Source organism: Polypterus senegalus, chromosome 15 (genome assembly GCF_016835505.1).
Source record: "Polypterus senegalus isolate Bchr_013 chromosome 15, ASM1683550v1, whole genome shotgun sequence".
Lineage (NCBI taxonomy): Eukaryota > Metazoa > Chordata > Cladistia > Polypteriformes > Polypteridae > Polypterus > Polypterus senegalus.
Genome location: NC_053168.1, coordinates 19,511,534 through 19,531,108, shown reverse-complemented (window position 1 = coordinate 19,531,108; position 19,575 = coordinate 19,511,534). Strand labels below are relative to the sequence as shown.

At 41.2% G+C, this 19,575-nt stretch overlaps 1 protein-coding gene across 7 annotated transcripts in view; it reads right to left on the bottom strand.

Moving 5' to 3' along the window:
• Nucleotides 1-19,575, bottom strand: part of LOC120515588 (FH1/FH2 domain-containing protein 3-like) — a 674,713-nt gene that overhangs the window by 258,686 nt on the left and 396,452 nt on the right. For all 7 annotated transcript variants that reach the window (XM_039736692.1, XM_039736693.1, XM_039736696.1 and 4 more), the window contains exon 6: nucleotides 2,045-2,139. In XM_039736692.1, the coding sequence (XP_039592626.1) occupies nucleotides 2,045-2,139 (95 nt within the window). The remainder of the gene's footprint in view (nucleotides 1-2,044; nucleotides 2,140-19,575) is intronic.

The window sequence follows — 19,575 nt, the reverse complement described above, 5'->3', positions numbered from 1 at the left end:
TGGATATTTGAGGAGTAAACCGCAAGATAATGATTCTATTTTTATATTATGTACATTAAGGAACCATCAACAGCAAATCAAATTAAATTATTAATATATTGAGCAATTATTACAAAAGGAAAGTTGAATAAATCGGACTCTGCAGCTGCATGAATAAAAGGTAAAGTACCACTTGTGGTTAGCGGAAACAGCTCAAAAGTTGATATCTACGTTTTGAACTTAATACTAGTATGCAAAATGTGGTTGACCTACGTGAAAATGCACTCAGACACACACACACACACACACACACACACAGACGTTATTGGACTCGGGGAGGTTTAAAACATCAAAATCTCAAAACTGAATTTTTGGACAATTACAATACTTTCCATAAACTTCTTATACGAAAAAGTAAAAATTACAGTCAAAGCAAAACCCTTCTAGACGATCAAATGTTGACGTCCAAACATTCAAGGGAGACCACTCCAGCCCACCATCCTGCTCCCCGGTCTGATGTTAGTAAATACAGAAGCTCGATACTCCTAGATGGACCCCACTCTCCTAACTAATGTTAGTAAATCTGGATGGTAAAATCTCCACTCTAAATCAGACATAACACATACAGTATGCATTTGCAGAGTTACGACATCTATTAGATTTTCCACCGCAGACGTCTCCAAAGACTGTTACTGTCTTCTGAAGGTCCACAAGTCAAAAAAGTCTGAAAACCACCGATTGAGGAGACCCAAGTGACAAATGGGACCAGTGGCCAAATGCATAGCATATCATTTGCAAGGGCTAAGGCACAGGCGATGTGCAAAATTGAACAAAACATGCTGGCACGGCAGTCAGAGAGAGCTACTTTGCTAATCGATTTAGCTCGTGGATTATTTTTGCAATTGATTAATTAACTGGGTGTTTTAAGAAAATCCAAGGCTTGTGAAAAAGTGCAAGAACTTCATTCATCTTCCAGGTTTACCTAAAATAAGTAAAATCACCTAGGAAGAGAGGGGCACTGAGACGAAAGAACAACCCTTGAGAGCACCGAGACAAAAGAAGCCCCACCCCTTCCTGTCCACCTGATATAAGAGGAGACCGCCTCTCACATTTAGATGCTGACCAGGTTTCTGTGCTACCCCCCCGAGACACAGCTACATCCTCCCAGCCGTCTGATTGGACGGACTGTTTGTTAACAAGATAACAAGCACATGGAAGTGCTTGAGTGTTGTTGCTTCTTGATGAAATTAAACAGGACCTTTACCCAGCCTGCTTAGTCCTGCAGCATCATTTCACCCACCTATAGCATTCATCAGAAAAAGCCACAAAATGGTGCCATCTGCAACAGATGCCCATTTGGCGGTCAGGTGGCGTCTCACAAACACAGTTATTTTCCAGAATTATTACAGGCCTCATTATGATGTCAACCCCCTTCCCTGTGAAACATTCTGGGATTCCAGCTATAGTTCAATCTGCCGTCCACTGATTCCCTGAAGAAGCTTGGCGAGATGTGTCACTCTGACCCAATGTCACACTCAGCTGCTTGTACCGCCAATAACGGGGTCCTTCCTGATAGGTGTAAACCCTCCCTGACCACACGGGCCACATTCTCCAGCATAAAATCATTTTAGTTGGGTGGCTTTTAAATGATTTCAGAGCCTCAAATTAATCCAAGTTGGTCCACAATAATCCCCCTAAGTCTTTCACATAAGACGTATTTTGAAGTGTTAGACCCCTTATTGAGCAATCAAATCAAATAACACTTTGCATTTTTTTACATTGATTTTCATCAGCCCAAGGCAGAATTCTGTCCAGACTGACGTGAAATGAGTATCCGCCATTCCAGCACGTTCGACTTTGTTTCTAAAGTTGACCACCTTCTTAGTTAGTTCGCCACCCTTTGATCAAATAAAAAGACCAGGGGCCTTCGCACTGACACACACTTTGGCCATTTATGATTTGAACCTGCCCAATGTAACTTTAGGGTCATGGGGTCTTTTGTCATACCTCCAGAAAGGAATATGAAAAGCACACAACATGCAGGGTGGTCTTGTACTTTCCTTACCTTTGAGCCTATAAGTGTGTAGAGCCACTGAATGGTTTCGTTGTGACTTATAACTCCATTCATCCCATCGACGTACAGCATGATTTGCCCAAGTGCTGTGAAGAGAAAAGGGAAAGAAATCAGTGGAATCCTGCTGCAATGTGACAGTGACACAGTTGTTCATGTCCAGTTGTGACTCATTTCTGAGAGGACAGGTGACACCTCTCCTGCTCACACCAGAATCATTATTTTCATTCTGCTTTCTAGCTACAGACCACTTTGGAGTGACCAGGCCTTGTGACCCCAGCAAGCACAACACAACTATTCCTTAGATGGCTTTTCCTAGCAAACATATCTTTACAAACTTTTTTGACTAAGATTTAAACTTTAACACATTCTTGACTTGAAGTCACACTAAAAACACAGACTTTAACACATTAATCTCCATTTTTGCTCTTCATTCACACTACCTCGCCATTTTTATCCCCTGCAAATAGAGCTACAGTGTGGACAAAAAGCCCACCTCCTCTGCTCTGCATTCAATCCTGTTCTGTGACTCAGTATTAAACATCCTTGTTTCCTTACAGCAATTCCAAAATATACAAGGTGGATCCCCAAACCTTTATCGTTGTTTTTGCTTTATATATATATATATATATATATATATATATATATATATATATATATATATATATATATATATATATATATATACACACACACACACATATATATACATACATCCATCAGATCTCAATGGGAAAAAAATCCTGCTGGCTATCTCTACTGGTAAGGACTGATATGGTAATGTGTTAGGAACGAAAGGATGGCACATTGTTTGATGGAAATGAACCTGCAGAGGGCTGAATTCAAAGACACCCCGAAAATCAAAGTGAAAAAATGATGCAGCAGGCAGGCTAGTCCATTTTGCCGAAATTTCATTGCAGCAACTACCAGTCATACTCAGTAGTTTGTATGGCCTCCATGTACTTGTATGCATGCCTGACAACATTGGGGCATGCGCGTACTGAGACGGCAAACGGTGTCCTGGGGGATCTCCTCCCAGATCTGGACCAGGGCATCACTGAGCTCCTGGACAGTCTGAGGTGCAACTGGTGGCGTCGGATGGACCCAAACATAATGTCTCAAAGGTGTTCTATTGGATTGAGGTCAGGCGAGCGTGGGGGCCAATAAATCGTATCAATTCCTTCATCCTCCAGGAACTGCCTGCATACTCTCGTCACATGAGGCCGGGCATTGTTGTGCATCAGGAGGAACCCAGGACCCACTGTACCAGCATAGGGTCTAACAATGGGTCCAAGGATTTTATCCCGATACCTAATGGTAGTCAAGGTGCCGTTGTCAAGCCTGTAGAGGTCTGTGCGTCCCTCCATGGATATGCCTCCACAGACCATCACTGACCCACCACCAAACCGGTCATGCTGAACGATGTTACAGGCAGCATAACATTCTCCACGGCTTCTCCAGACCCTTTCACATCTGTCACATGTGCTCAGGGTGAACCTGCTCTCATCTGTGAAAAGCACAGGGTGCCAGAGATGGATCTGCCAATTCTGCTATTCTATGGCAAATGCCAATCGAGCTCCACAGTGTCAGGCAGTGAGCACAGGGCCCACTAGAAGATGTCGGGCCCACAGGCCACCCTCATGAAGTCTGTTTCTGATTGTTTGGTCAGAGACACTTACATCAGTGGCCTGCCTGCTGGAGGTCATTTTTTAGGGCTCAGGCAGTGCTCATCCTGTTCCTCCTTGCCCAAAGGAGCAGACACCGGTGGGTCCTGTTGATGGATTAAGGACCTTCTATGGCCCTGTCCAGCTCTCCTAGAGTAACTGCCTGACTCCTGGAATCTCCTCCATGCCCATGAGACTGTGCAGGGAGACACAGCAAACCTTCTGGTAATGGCACGTAGTGATGTGCCTGCCATCCTGGAGTTGGACTACCTGTGCCACCTCTGTAGGGTCCAGGTATTGCCTCATGCTACCAGTAGTGACACTGACCGTAGCCAAATGCAAAACAAGTGAAAAAACAGATGAGGAGGGAAAAATGTCAATGGCCACCACCTGTTAAACCACCCATTCCTGTTTTGGGGGTCGTCTCATTGTTACCCCTCTAGTGCACCAAAGCAGCTGAAACTGATTAAGAAGCCCCTCTGCTACTTAAATAACCAGATCAGTAGTTTGGAGGTTTCACTCAGCTCTACCTCTTGACTCAATAGCCCCTTATAGGAGCCCCCCATTTTACAACTACTGGTATATAAAAACTGGTATCACAGTAAATAAGGAGTCGCTACTCGTCGATTCAGTTCCTTTAATGCTTATTCCAGGTGAAGATGAAGACTGGATGAAAAGGCACAGTGCACAAATCCAAAAATAAGTTTTGCCCCTCTTGTAAATCCTTGACATTTATGTGACGGATTGTTCACTAGCGACCTTTAAAAGTCATAAAAATGTATTCCCTGGAAAGGTATTGTTAGAGAGCAGCCCTAAAACTCCCTTCAGCTCCACTAGGAACCTCCTTATAAAGATAAATGCAGGAGGGGAATTTTTCAGAGACACCATCTGTGACATCTCACTTGATCGTGTACATTTCCTGTTGATGTGCAGTTTGGTCCCCTCGACACAAGCAGCGATTATTTATTAGATCTAGAAATTGAAATAAAGACAGTTAAGTGTGTATCGCATAACATCAGTGACATGATAAAAAGGCTACTGCTGGCCAATATGGCTGGGCTTAAGGGGGCCCAAGCTAAAGGGAACACAGGAAGGGTTTGTACGGAGAGCCAACAGAGTCCCACGTCTGTCTGCTTTCTGCAATTAACACTTAGGACCACCCCCCATTTTACAATACTCTGTAGTTAATAACTGAGGTCAAACATACTTATGGCAGCTGAAATGGCCTTCATAGACAGACCAGACAGGTGACTGTAACTCAGATGATCCAAAAATGACATTGATAGATACCCTGTTGCTAGTTGTTGGTTAATGAGGGAATTCGGCAAATGGTAGTTCATGTTTCTCAAGCTGAAGAACTTCCCAGTGGAGAGTTAAACTCTGCTGTGGAGTTCATCCACATCATGGCAACTTAATAGCCATACATTTCAACTCTGCCATTGACTCAGCCATGCTAGTTTGTGACTCGCCCCTAGCAGGTCCGACTTTGTCTTAAATGTCGTTTGGATGGCTTGTGTGTACGAGAAGGCAGACAGCCAGTGAGCGCTCACCAGGAAGTACAATGCATAGAAGGCAGCCAAGAGGAATAAAGAACGCAGGTGTGTTGGATCATGCAAACCAAAGACAGGATCCGGCTTGGTACAGGAAAAACAAGGGCTGAGCTCGCCATACCTGGAAAGCATTTGTGAAGACAGCGTCACCACTTGGCACGGCGTCAATTGGCCTTCGGCAAGCTATGAGCTCGCAATACTCTGGAAATTCGAAAAGTCATCACTGAATCATGTCATTTGTCGTTGTGTAATCTGGCAACCTCAGTCGACAAGATCAACATCCGAGTTTGACATCCCCTTCCATCACAAGTTGTGTAACAAGCTTAACCTGAACTGCTGATCTGTTTTGTCATCGGACAGTAGCTGAAGTGGAGAATGAAACTGACTGTACTACCTGGCCTTTTCTCTGCTATCTATCTGATATAGTACCTTTATCTATCTATCTGTCTGTTATATAGTGCCTCTATCTATCTATCTATGTTATATCTGTTATGTTATTTAGTACTCTCTCTCCTCTATATATATATATATATCTATATATATATATATATGTATATATATATATATATATCTATATATGTACTGTATATACAGTATATATATACATAATAGAAAAGTGAAATGCAATAAATGATAGCTAGAGAGATAGATACAAAAAGCTCTATGAAAAGGGCTGTAAAATAGATTAATTAATATGAAAGGAGCTATACAATGGACCTTTAAATGCAGTATAAAATATGGATAGACATGAAAGACACTTTAAACAGATATAAAAGGCAATAAATGACTTTGAGATAGATGTGAAATGTAGCATGATATATGGACATATATGAAAAAACTATATAATACAGATAGATGTAAAGAGGCTATAAGACAGATATATTGACATGAAAGGGGCTATACAGTAAAAGCTATTAATGAAATACAGTATACAACATTGATATGAAAACCTCTTTATAATAAATAGATAAATAGATGTGAAAGGCAATAAATGACTGATAGAAAGAAACAGACAGAAAGACCTGAAAGTCTCTAAATAATAGAGATAGATGCAGAAGAGGCAATAAGATGCACATATAGACATGAAGGGAGCTATATAAGAGACTAATGAAATGGAGTATAAAATATACTGCAGATATGAAAGGGAATAAATGACTGATAGATAAATGAAAGAACTGTGTACTGTGTAATGTGGAGATTAAAGGTGCTATGTATTAGATAAATAAATAGATTGTGAAAGGTTGATAGATAGATAGATAGATAGATAGATAGATAGATAGATAGATAGATAGATAGATAGATAGATAGATAGATAGATAGATAGATAGATAGATAGATAGATAGATAGATAGATAGATAGATAGAGGCACTATATGATAGATAGATAGATAGATAGATAAAGGCACTATATAATAGATAAGACATTACATTGTAGACAGAGAGACAGACAGATCATTTGTACCTGTCTATGACACATGGTGCTTTTACATCTGTCTGTCTATGTCTATTTCATAGCGTCTTTCCTAGCTTACTTTTATAGATACCGAGATGCCAGATTTCAGATTGATTTTCTGAGTAGTCCTCGTAGTTCTGGGAAAAGGTTCGGCTATGGAGGTTTCGTATATTTTGAACCTTGAGTTCTCTATTCTCTCAATTTAATGATCCATTTCTCTTCAGTATTGATCATTTTCTCTTTGGCAGGACATTACACAAAGCAGTTTATGAAATTTTTAAAACCTGCACACCACACCATATCTGAGGTGTAACAGTGAAAGCTGAACATTTCCTTAAAGAACAGGTGTAGTAAATCAGTGAAGTCGGCCAGTTGAGAGCCGAGTTGTTTCATGAGGACAGACTGCTAGACAGGCAAACACGTCAGTGATAATGAGTGTGTTATGTTTCAAACAGGGGGTTTCTGTCTCAGCGGAAGTTTACTTAATCTTTTAAATTTTTTTTATATAATTTTGTGCAGCTTAAGCATTGTGATTGATTGTGGTCAGTTTTCCATTATTGCTTTAGTTTTTTGCACGTGTTTGGACCCCCTTCTTGACTCATGTTTCCCAGCGTGTGGATTGTGATTCTATGCTTTGCTTGCCAATTTTTGTCCTGTTTTTCCAATTTTGTGTTTTATTTTGATAAATAATTTCTTGGATCACACAACACTTTGTTTAGTATTTTTTGTTTTGGATTTGAGGTTTTACAGTTGTCCTCTTCTACATTTGTTGAGACAGTCTGGTTATTTTTGAACTTTTAACAACTTCCGCCCTATTTCTGAGACTGTGCCGGCCAAAGCCTGCCTTTGGAGTAGGGGTGAGGCCACCTAGGGTGAGGCCCAGGCCTGAATTAAGGGGAGATCTGGCATTTGGTGTGGGTCTTTGTCTGCTTTGTTTGGAAATAATTCACAAGAGAATGCTATTAATGTTTATGTGAAAAGACTCAATAAATTAAAAAAATATAGCGAGTCCATCAAAGTAAGCAATTAATAAAATACATTAAAATAAAAAATCAGACACCTAGCTAAACTTAAGAATCTTTTATCTAGCACATCTACCCACACTCTTTATAAATAAAATGTATTATTATTATTTTTATACACACCGTCCAACCCAAGTTAGCTCTTTAGCTGCACAGAGTTAATAAAGCGTCTCAAGTAATTTGCTGCAAACCAACACAAGTATTGTATCATCAAACATTACAAAAAGAAAGCAAACACTTTGAAAACGACTAAAACATATTAATGAAGAGCCACTAAGCCTCAGTGCCAAACCTTCGTGGATTGTCCTGGAATTCCAATAGACATTCTGAAACAAGCAGATCTCGGAAAGGGATGGCCAGATTTCTCCTCGTAGGACATGGCAGTCTGCTCCAGTGTCTCGCGACCTGCAGGATTCCTCATTTGCCTCAGTCATGTCTTCCCACTTAGCAATCCGTAGTTCAGGGGTCTGACAGGTCTCCAGCTAGAGCCCCTCAGAGGTTAATGTGAGTCGATATTCTCAAGGGGGGGTGCAAGTGAAAGAGCAAATGTGGAGTGACAAGAGCCGACCTTCTGTAAGGTGATAATGAACAAAAGTAGGCAGACTTGATCTATAATGACGGGTCAAGAATCCACCTGAAAGTTACCAGATGATAGTTTGTTGGGGTCTTTTATTTTAAAAAGTGAATTTAAAAAATGATGTTGTCTTAGCTGCTTAATAATATTTCGGTTAATAGAAGGTTGGGGCTTATCCAGACAGCACTGACCACAAGGCAGGAGTCATCCCTGGTCAGGTGACTTTGAACGTGGCCTGGTTGTTTGTGGCAGACAGGCTGGTCTGGTTATTTCAGAAACTGCTGATCTACTGGGATTTTCACGCACAGCCATCTCTAGGGTTTACAGAGAATGGTCCGAAAAAGGGAAAGTGAGCAGTAGTTCTCTGGGCAAAAATACCTAACTGATGCCCGAGGTCAAAGGTGAATGGCCAGACTGGTGTGAGCTGAAAGAAAGGTAACAGGAACTCAAATGAGCACTTGTTACAACTAAAGTATGCAGAACAGCATCTCTGAACGCACAACACGTCAAACCTTAAATCAGGTGGGCTACAGCAGGAGACCACAGCAAGTGACAATACTCTTGTCAACTAAAAATAGGCAACTGAGGCTACAGTTTGCATTGGCTCAAAAATATTGGACAATAGAAGACTGGAAAAACACTGCCTAGTCTGACGAGTCTAGATTTCTGCTGTGACATTCAGATGATAAGGTCAGAATTTGCAGTCAACAGCATGAAATCAGGCATCCATCTTGCCTTGTGCCAATGCTTCAGGCGTCTGGTGGTGTAATGGTGTGGGGGATATTTTCTTGGCACACTTTGGGCACTTTAGAACCAACTGAGCATCGTTTAAATGCCATAGCCTATCCGAGTATTGTTGCTGACCAAATCCCTCCCTTTATGACTGCAGTGTACTCATCTTCTGATGGCTTCTTCCAGCAGGATGACATGCCATGTCACAAAGCTCAAATCATCTCAAACTATTTTATTGAACATGACAATGAGTTCGCTGCACTCAAATGGCTTTCAAAGTCCCCAAATCTGAATCCAATAGAGCACCTTTAGGATGTGGTGGTGTGAACAGGAGATTCACATCATGGATGTACAGCCAACAAATCTGCAGCAACTGGTTGATGCCATCATGTCATTATGGACCCCAATCCCTGAGGAATGTTTCCAGCACCTTGTTGAACCTACGCCATGAAGAATTACAGCTGCTCTGAAGGCAAAAGGGGAGCCAACCTGGTACTGGCGGGTGAGTGTGTGTGTATATATATATATATATATATATATATATATATATATATATATATATATACACACACTAGGGGATCTACCCCACCCTGCTCGCTTCATTTACCAGCCACTTCGCGTCTGTGCCACTTGCGTTGTGAAGAGGAGGGCTGAACACACCACAAGGAGACGCGGTCGCTCCTCCAGAACCCCCTCTTAGACAGTGATACAATGGGAAACAAATACTGTTTTTTTTTTTACCTCCTCTTTGCTCGATCAGCTGCTGCCCTGCTGCTGCTGCTGTGCCACTTCGAACATTTAAAAGCCTGTACAGCAGCTGTCTTACTCTTTGTCTTTTATTTCCAGCCCTGGATGTGATTAAATCACTTGGTATTTTTTAGTTTATAATTTAAAAACGGAATAAGAATCTGAAAATCTAACAACATCACATTAAAGTTCGATAATGTTAATTGTTGGAGGGAATGACGCTGATCACAGCAATATTCTGTCATCATTTAACTCAGTTGGAATCCCAATTAATTTTACTGAATCAGCCCGCAATCTAGGAGTTCTCTTTGATTCTAGCATGTCATTTAAAGCACATATTACAAAGTTGTCCAAATCATGTTTCTTCCATCTTAAACATGTTAGGAAGTTAAGGCGCTTTCTAAATAAACAGGATTCTGAGAAATTAATTTATGCATTTATTTCTAGTAGGATTGACTGCTGCAATGCGGTGTTCACTGGCTATTCAAACTGTTCTTTATTCAGCCTCCAGTTAATCCAAAATGTGGTTGCAAGAATTATTACAAGAACAAGAAAATACGAACACATAACTCCAGTTCTTAAATCCTTACACTGGCTCCCGGTTAAGTTTAGGGCAGATTTCAAAATCCTTCTTTTAACATATAAAGCATTAAATGGCCAAGGTCTGACTTACTTGTCTGAACTTATCATGACTTACAAACCTGAGCGCACATTAAGATCTCAAGATGCCGGTCTGCTTAGGATTCCAAGGATTAATAAAATAACAGTGGGAGGTCGAGCTTTTAGTTACAGGGCCCCTAAACTGTGGACTGGTCTGCCTGCTACTATAAGAGATGCCCCTTCGGTCTCAGCTTTTAAATCCTGGCTGAAGACTCACTACTTCAGTTTAGCACACCCTGACTAGAGCTGCTGATTAACTGTACAGACTGCATCTCTGTTGTTAGTCATTAGCCCTAAAACATAAGTAACATGATTGTTATAATCTGTTACTAACCCTCACCTATTCTGTTTCTGTTCTCGGTACCCAAATGTGGCAATTGGTGCCACGGCCCACCTGCCAAGTTGTTTGCCTGCCTGTGGTAAAGTCATCCCTAATGGAGGATCACAGGAATCATGGGAAAGAGGGGTCCTTTCATCGGATTGGCTGGTGGAGCAACGTTTCAGCCATGGAATGGCCAAATGGGGAGGCAGCTTGATTGGTGAGGTCTCCAGGACTCTAAAAATATCCAAATCTTATTATGTGATATCATCTGCTGTTAAATTCTGCTCCGTACTTCTAAAATTTTTATTATTATGCTGTATTAAGGATTTGTTCTGTTCTGTGTATCATATTGTATTAACTCCTTCTTTTGACACCCACTGCACGCCCAGCCTTTCCCAAGGTTTCTTCCATTTTTCCCTACAAGGTTTTTTTGGGAGTTTCTTCCTTGTCTTCTTAGAGAGTCAAGGCTGGGGGGCTGTCAAAAAGCAGAGACTGTTAAAGCCCATTGCGGCACTTTCTGTGTGATTTTGGGCTATACAAAAATAAATTGTATTATATTGTATTGTATATTTAGGTACATACATATATACATACTGTATACACACATATATATATATATATATATATATATATATATATATATATATATATATATATATATATATATATATACAGTGGTGTGAAAAACTATTTGCCCCCTTCCTGATTTCTTATTCTTTTGCATGTTTGTCACACACAATGTTTCTGATCATCAAACACATTTAACCATTAGTCAAATATAACACAAGTAAACACAAAATGCAGTTTTTAAATGATAGGGAGAAAAAAAAATCCAAACCTACATGGCCCTGAGTGAAAAAGTAATTGCCCCCTTGTTAAAAAATAACCTAACTGTGGTGTATCACACCTGAGTTCAATTTCCGTAGCCCCCCAGGCCTGATTACTGCCACACCTGTTTCAATCAAGAAATCACTTAAATAGGAGCTGCCTGACACAGAGAAGTAGACCAAAAGCACCTCAAAAGCTAGACATCATGCCAAGATCCAAAGAAATTCAGGAACAAATGAGAACAGAAGTAATTGAGATCTATCAGTCTGGTAAAGGTTATAAAGCCATTTCTAAAGCTTTGGGACTCCAGCGAACCACAGTGAGAGCCATTATCCACAAATGGCAAAAACATGGAACAGTGGTGAACCTTCCCAGGAGTGGCGGCCGACCAAAATTACCCCAAGAGCGCAGAGGCGACTCATCCGAGAGGTCACAAAAGACCCCAGGACAACGTCTAAAGAACTGCAGGCCTCACTTGCCTCAATTAAGGTCAGTGTTCACGACTCCACCATAAGAAAGAGACTGGGAAAAAACGGCCTGCATGGCAGATTTCAAGGCGCAAACCACTGTTAAGCAAAAGAACATTAGGGCTCGTCTCAATTTTGCTAAGAAACATCTCAATGATTGCCAAGACTTTTGGGAAAATACCTTGTGGACTGATGAGACAAAAGTTGAACTTTTGGAAGGCAAATGTCCGTTACATCTGGCGTAAAAGAACACAGCATTTCAGAAAAGAACATCATACCAACAGTAAAATATGGTGGTGGTAGTGTGATGGTCTGGGGTTGTTTTGCTGCTTCAGGACCTGGAAGGCTTGCTGTGATAGATGGAACCATGAATTCTACTGTCTACCAAAAAATCCTGAAGGAGAATGTCCAGCCATCTGTTCGTCAACTCAAGCTGAAGCGATCTTGGGTGCTGCAACAGGACAATGACCCAAAACACACCAGCAAATCCACCTCTGAATGGCTGAAGAAAAACAAAATGAAGACTTTGGAGTGGCCTAGTCAAAGTCCTGACCTGAATCCAATTGAGATGCTATGGCATGACCTTAAAAAGGCGGTTCATGCTAGAAAACCCTCAAATAAAGCTGAATTACAACAATTCTGCAAAGATGAGTGGGCCAAAATTCCTCCAGAGCGCTGTAAAAGGCTCATTGCAAGTTATCGCAAACGCTTGATTGCAGTTATTGCTGCTAAGGGTGGCCCAACCAGTTATTAGGTTCAGGGGGCAATTACTTTTTCACACAGGGCCATGTAGGTTTGGATTTTGTTTCTCCCTAAATAATAAAACCATCATTTAAAACTGCATTTTGTGTTTACTTGTGTTATATTTGACTAATGGTTAAATGTGTTTGATGATCAGAAACATTTTGTGTGACAAACATGCAGAAGAATAAGAAATCAGAAAGGGGGCAAATAGTTTTTCACACCACTGTATATATATACGCAAATATCTTTGTATGTGTTATATGTGTGAATGAATCGTACACATTCTTCTCTTCAGCACAGGTGTTTTAAGTGACCTGCACAGAACTGCACAGTGAGCTCAGCAACGATCTGAACCCGCATCCCTGGAGGATCCTTACACAGAAGCCTCGCCACTAAGAAACCCTGCCAGCTACTGGAAATACCAAATTAGTTTTCAAACGGCTGAAACTGAGCTGAATGTGAAGGTAATGAAAGACATAGCATGAAGGCCTGTTTACTCAGCTGTAAAGAATTGTCTTTCAGCTTGGGTGAACCCTGAATTGGTTGCACTTCCACACTGTCTGAGTCAGCTGGCAGCAGAAACAACTTGAGCTCTGTGTCCCCTTGTTCTGCCCGTCTGCTTTGGAGTGGCTTGCCCGAAAAGGAAGGCAAAGCAGAGAAAAAGGCAGGCAACCCTGGAGCGGCTTTGAAAGTGCAATTTGATTTGAAGCCATCACTAGTGGGCGCCCTGACTAGGTGGTACTGACACTTTAACAACCCTCTTCTAGACCTGGTAGTGAGGCTGGAAACTCCGCCTCCAATTTCTATAAAATCAGATCCTCTAAACTGAGGTGGCGAGGCTGGCAAAGCTACATTGGCAGGGAGGAACTGAAGCCGGGGATTAGAAGACAAAGGGACGGCTTTGTGATGGCGTCATGCAATATGAAAGAGGAGACGCCACATAACCTGGTGTTCAAAATTGAGAGCCTGTGTCGGTGCGGTCAGCGGAGTAGGGTCTTTCTGGATTGTGTTCAGATGATTTTGCGTTTTTGCTTGATTCACACACTCCCCCCTTCCTGTCATTTTGTAAAGGTAATATTTTGATATTGTCCTAATCACGTCACTCCAGGCCAAAGCCATAATTAGAGGCACTCTTCACAATTTACCTGCTCCTGTCAGGTTCCTTTTAATGGTGTAGGCCTGGCTTTCTTTGCACCTTCTCTAATGGAAAGCCCTACACTTTGAAGGTTTATAATGGTCTGTCTATCTGTCTTTCTTTGCCAATTGCCATTTTTCTCACCATTATGATAGCAATACAAGTGCCACATTGTCCAAATAAGACTTTAGAGGGTGTAGGAGCACAGTGTATTCTAACACTGCTTCAAAATATTACTCCAGATGAAGGTCAGGTCGGGGAGCAGGCACACATTGCTGCACCACCAAACGACGAAACAGCTCGGGATGCTGTTTGGCACCCCCCTGGGCAGAGTCCAGTCCCCCACCCCCGGAAATGACTGTCTATCTGTTGCAGCCAGGTGTTATATGGGCATCGCCTTTGCCTGGTCCAGCCACTCAGCAACTCAACAATGAGGGTCCTGTGAGCCAGATCACACTTGGGGAATTGCGCCACATGGCCGTTGTGCCATACAATGCAGGTCATGTGCCTCATTCGATGAAAAGATAAAGCACGGGGAATATAAAATCCAACCATCCATCTGCCTACTGTATATTTAAAAGACAAGTCAAAATAAATTGACGCTAGCAAGCCCAATTTACAGTAATCATGCAAAGGCATTCATGCGCAATGGCTACTTTTGATTTTTGTAGCCACAGAAGTGATGAAATGTTCCCCTACTGCCTCGGATAAATGACAATCTCTGTTTAACTTTGCTTGGCTGGAAGCAGAGAATACTCCGGCATACCCAGAGGAACGACCTGAAAAAATTCTAAACGCCAGCATATTCCACCCAGCATACTGTCACTTAAGAGTCTGGCAAGGCTTGCTGTATTAAAAAAAACTCAGAGGAACAAAGCAAGACGAGCAATTCTAGTATCAGAGGGTGTAGCGGAGTCAGACCCCAAGGCGGATTGTGACTCGTGGTGTGTCCCTGAGCGGGTCACTTAACCTGACGGTGCTCTAAGTGTAAAAATATCAGTAAACGTAGACATAATAGCCAATGATAAAAAATAAATACAAATGTTTTCTAAGGTTTTGCTTCCTGAAAATGTTTCAGGGCTTATGACAGAATCGAGCCAAACACAAATATAGTTTCAGATTGGCCGTATCATTTGAAGAAACATGAACTGAACTTTTATTGAATTTAGTGTGTTTAATCACTTAATGATGCTGATTTAATTGAGTACCTCAATTCAAGTGAAAATGTTTTGCTGTTGATTTTCCTTTGAACTCGGTGCCTGAAGCTTCTCGTTTCATTGTCCAACAACAGTTGGCCAGCACTGATGGACTCCACTTGCCCTAATGCCACTTTTCCATCATTGTGATGTCCTGGTGATAAGTAAGTTTTTCAATGACTGCTGCAAGATCAGCAGAGAAGAACTGCAAGTGTGAATGCAGAAGTTCAATCTTCACCGACACGTTGCACTTCATGGGTTTATATGCTTGAAATTTGTTATCAACCAGCTGGACGAGTTTGCTAATCCGCAGCTGACAGGAACATTCTCAACAACATCCTTGACCGTCTTTAATTCAAATTCCTCTGGCACCACTAGCAGATCTTCAAATCGCGTGGCATTGATGACGTGTCTGATTTGAGGACCAACAGAAATGCCTTTTGTTTGTATCTTAATCTTGACATCAGCTTTTCGTGGAAACATCGGTCTCAAATTTTAAAATCCTTCATCTTTCTTGTTCATCTGTTTCACAAAATTTTCCATCAGCACAAATTTTATATGAAGAGCAGGGGAGGGAAAAATTTCTTTGTTGGGTGGACAAGTGGTTTGTGTGGCACACTTTTCTAAACCTGCTTATGGAGCGGTCAGGTCTTTTAAATGTGATGAGACCCTTTAACACGATTGTCACATTCGCAGTATTTCATGTATTCAGGGCTGCAGTGCCACAACTTTTAGATCACCACAGATGTTCCACTTCTACACTGTATGTACTGTATGCTTGTAAAACGAGAGGAGGTCAAACTTCAGATGAACTTCAAAGAGCAACGGTGCTCTTGTTAATCTGATCTGACAGAGAGTGATGAACTGTCTGCAGTTGAAGAGTCTCCTAAAAGAACCTGATTAGACATACAGTATAAGTGAGTGTCACACATGCAGAAAGCAACCTGCACGTTTTAAAAATAAACCTACCCTGATGCAAGGGAAAACCCCGCCTGTCGCCTCAGATCACACATTGGTATTTGAAGACATCGATGGTAGGGTGATAAACGTGAACAATACTTTGTCATAGGTGCTGTGTGTGCTTCTCTGTTGTTCAGCGTTACAATGACAGTGTAGGAGTTAAGGTTGAAAGAACTGGCAGTTCTATTCATTTAAATACGAATTGCAAAATATGCATTTGAAGTAAACAATGTGTCACACCCCATCAAGAAGAGTGACATTAAGACAGCTGATAATGAAGAGCCACAGAAGATGCAGATTTCAGGACTCAAAACACAGAATCAACAAATCAGCCTAACAGCAGCAGTAAAGCACAGACAAGGCTGCACAATATCCACCTTCTGACACCCCGTCTACACTCGGGTCCATAAGTATTTGGACAGAGACACAGTTTTCATAATTTTGGCTCTGTGCACCACCACAAAGAATTTCAAATAAAGCAATCATTACGTGATAGCAGTGTAGAATTACAATTCTAATTTAAGGGGCTTACCAAAAATATTGCATGAGCCATTTAGGAATGACAGCCATATATCTACATAAAAATAAAAAAAAAAACATTTTCAGGGGCTCAGAAGTATTTGGACATTAGACTGACAAGCTGTTCCATAGCCAGGTGTGAGCAGATCCCTCGTTATTTCATTATTTATTAAGCAAGTAGAAGGTCTGGAGTAGATTCGAATATGAGGTCTAAACAGGGACACACTGGTGAGTTCAGGAAAACCAGAAAGTCTGGAAAACCACAGAAGGCAACTGTGCTGGATGATCACATAATTGTGTCCTTGGTCAAGAAGATCCCTTAAACTTCATTTAGCCAAACCAAGGGCACTCGGTGTGTATTAGGCCTATCATTGTCAAAGCCTACAATCAAGAGAAGACTTCATGAAAGCAAAAACAGAGGGATTACCACAAGGTGCAGACCACTAGTAAGGCTCAAGCATAGGAAGGACAGATTAGACTTTACCAGGAAACAATTTGGCCTGTCCAGTTCTTGAATAATGATCTTTGGACAAAGCAAACCGAGATCACTATATAGCAGAATGCTGGAAAGAGAAGAAAGGGCTCATGGTCCAGTGAATACCACATCACCTGTGATACATGGCGGAGGCCGTGTCATGGACTGATCATGCATAGCTGCCAATAGAAGTGGGTCACTGGTGTTTATTGATGATATGACTGCTGGCAGAAGTGGCAGGATGATTTCTGAAGTGTGCAGGGAGCTATACTGTCTGATCAGATGCAGTCAATTGCTGCAAAACTGTTAGGACGATGCTTCACAGTACAGATGGACAATTTATTTATTCATTTTATTTATAAAGCACTTTAAAAACAACATCAGGGCTGACCAAAGTGCTGTACAATAAAACCCAACATATAAGACAAACAATAACCAAAAGGGTAAAAGAAACAAAAACACATAAGGGTTGAAGAAATTCATAATAAAAAAAAAAAAAAAATGAGCCAAAACATACTGCGACAGCAAACCAAGTGCTTTTTAACCGAAAGAAGTGGAATACAGTAATCCCTTCTTGATTGTGGAGGTTGCGTTCCAGACCCCCAAGCGATAGGTGAAAATCCGCGAAGTAGAAACCATATGTTTCTATGGTTATTTTATATATTTTAAGTCCTTATAAATTCTCCCACACTGTTTATAAATATTCCCCAGAGTTATACAGCATAATCCCTTTGTATTCTCTTAGATATTAGGTAAGATTCATTGAAATTATGTATATAAACACACTGTTTATATACAGTAAAACCTAAATATTATTTTAAAGATATCGAGTGTCTCCGATATCACATAAGTTACAGCCATTACGATAGACATGCCACCAGCAATAAATACGTACAATACAAGAAAAATAGTATACAGTAAATGTGTGTACAGTGACACTAAACGCACGTACATGTACTAAGTACTGTAAGTAGAAAATTAATTATGGTTACTCACCAACAATGACACGATGACTTGTCCGATAACAATGAGTTTTATTTTACTGCACAACAAAGGAGAGCGTTACAGCCCTTAAAGGAGCCACTTCACGTGATTGTGTAGCACTGCCGTTGTTCTTCTTCTGGCAGTCTTCAATCCAAATCCCTAAAGCAGATTCCATCCAGACTACTGTACCGCCTTATTACATCCACTTACAACTTGTTTTGCACCCTGGTTAAAAGGACACTGCGGCCGTTGATCTTATATTCCTTTCCTACTTTTTAAATAAAAAGAATCGTAGCCTTCAACAAATCTAAAACGTTTACCTTTTCGGCAATCATTAACATCTTCTTCTTGCGCTTGGGCACGGCCCCTGAAGCAGTAGCAGATCATTTTGGAGCCATAATGAAGGGCTTGACTATGCACAAAGATAAACACAAAAGAGCACAACTCTATACACAGCGAAACACGTTGATGCTGAATGAGCGAGACGAGACTTCCTGGTTAACACTGCATTCAGCACGCAGGAACTTAACTGCGTGCTCTGATTGGTTAGCTTCTCAGTCATCCGCCAATAGCGTCCCTTGTATGAAATCAACTGGGCAAACCAACTGAGGAAGCATGTACAAGGAAGTAAAAAGACCCATTGTCCGCAGAACCCGCGAAGCAGCGAAAAATCTGCGTTATATATTTAGTTATGCTTTCATATAAAATCCGCGATAGAGCGAAACCGCGAAAGTCAAAGCGCGATATAGCGAGGGATTACTGTATTCTTCAAGGGTCAAGTCAATCAACTGACCTCCACCCAACTGGACATGCAGTTCACTTACAGAAGACAAAACTGACGGCAGAAAGTCCAACAAACAAGCAGCACCTGAAGACAGCTGCAGTAAAAGCCTGGCAAAGCTTCACTAAGGTGGAAAGCCAGCACTTGAAGATGGCCGTGGGTTCAGACTTCAGGCAGTCATTGACTGGAAAGGATTTCCAACCAAGTATTGAATATGACCATTATATTTATGATTATGTTAGTTTCTCCAAATACCTTTGAGCCCCTGAAAATTGGGGGTTCATGTATGAAAATGGCAGTCTTCTCTAAATGGCTCATACAATGTTTTTGTTAAACCACTTAAATTAAAGCTGAAAGTCCACGCTTCAATCACATCTTGATTGCTTTGTTTCAAATCCACTGTGGTGACACACAGAGCCAAAATTATGAAGATTGTGTCACTGCCCAAATACTTATGGACTGTAAACGAATAATTAAACAAATATATCATCATCTTCTTCTTTCGGCTGCTCCCATTAGGGGTCGCCACAGCGGATCATCTTCTTCCATATCTTCCTGTCCTCGTCATCTTGTTCTGTTACACCCATCACCTTCGTGTCCTCTCTCACCATATCCATAACCCTTCTCTTAGGCCTTTCTCTTCTCTGGCAGTTCTATCCTTATCATCCTTCTCCACAATATACCCAGCGTCTCTCCTCTGCACATGTCCAAA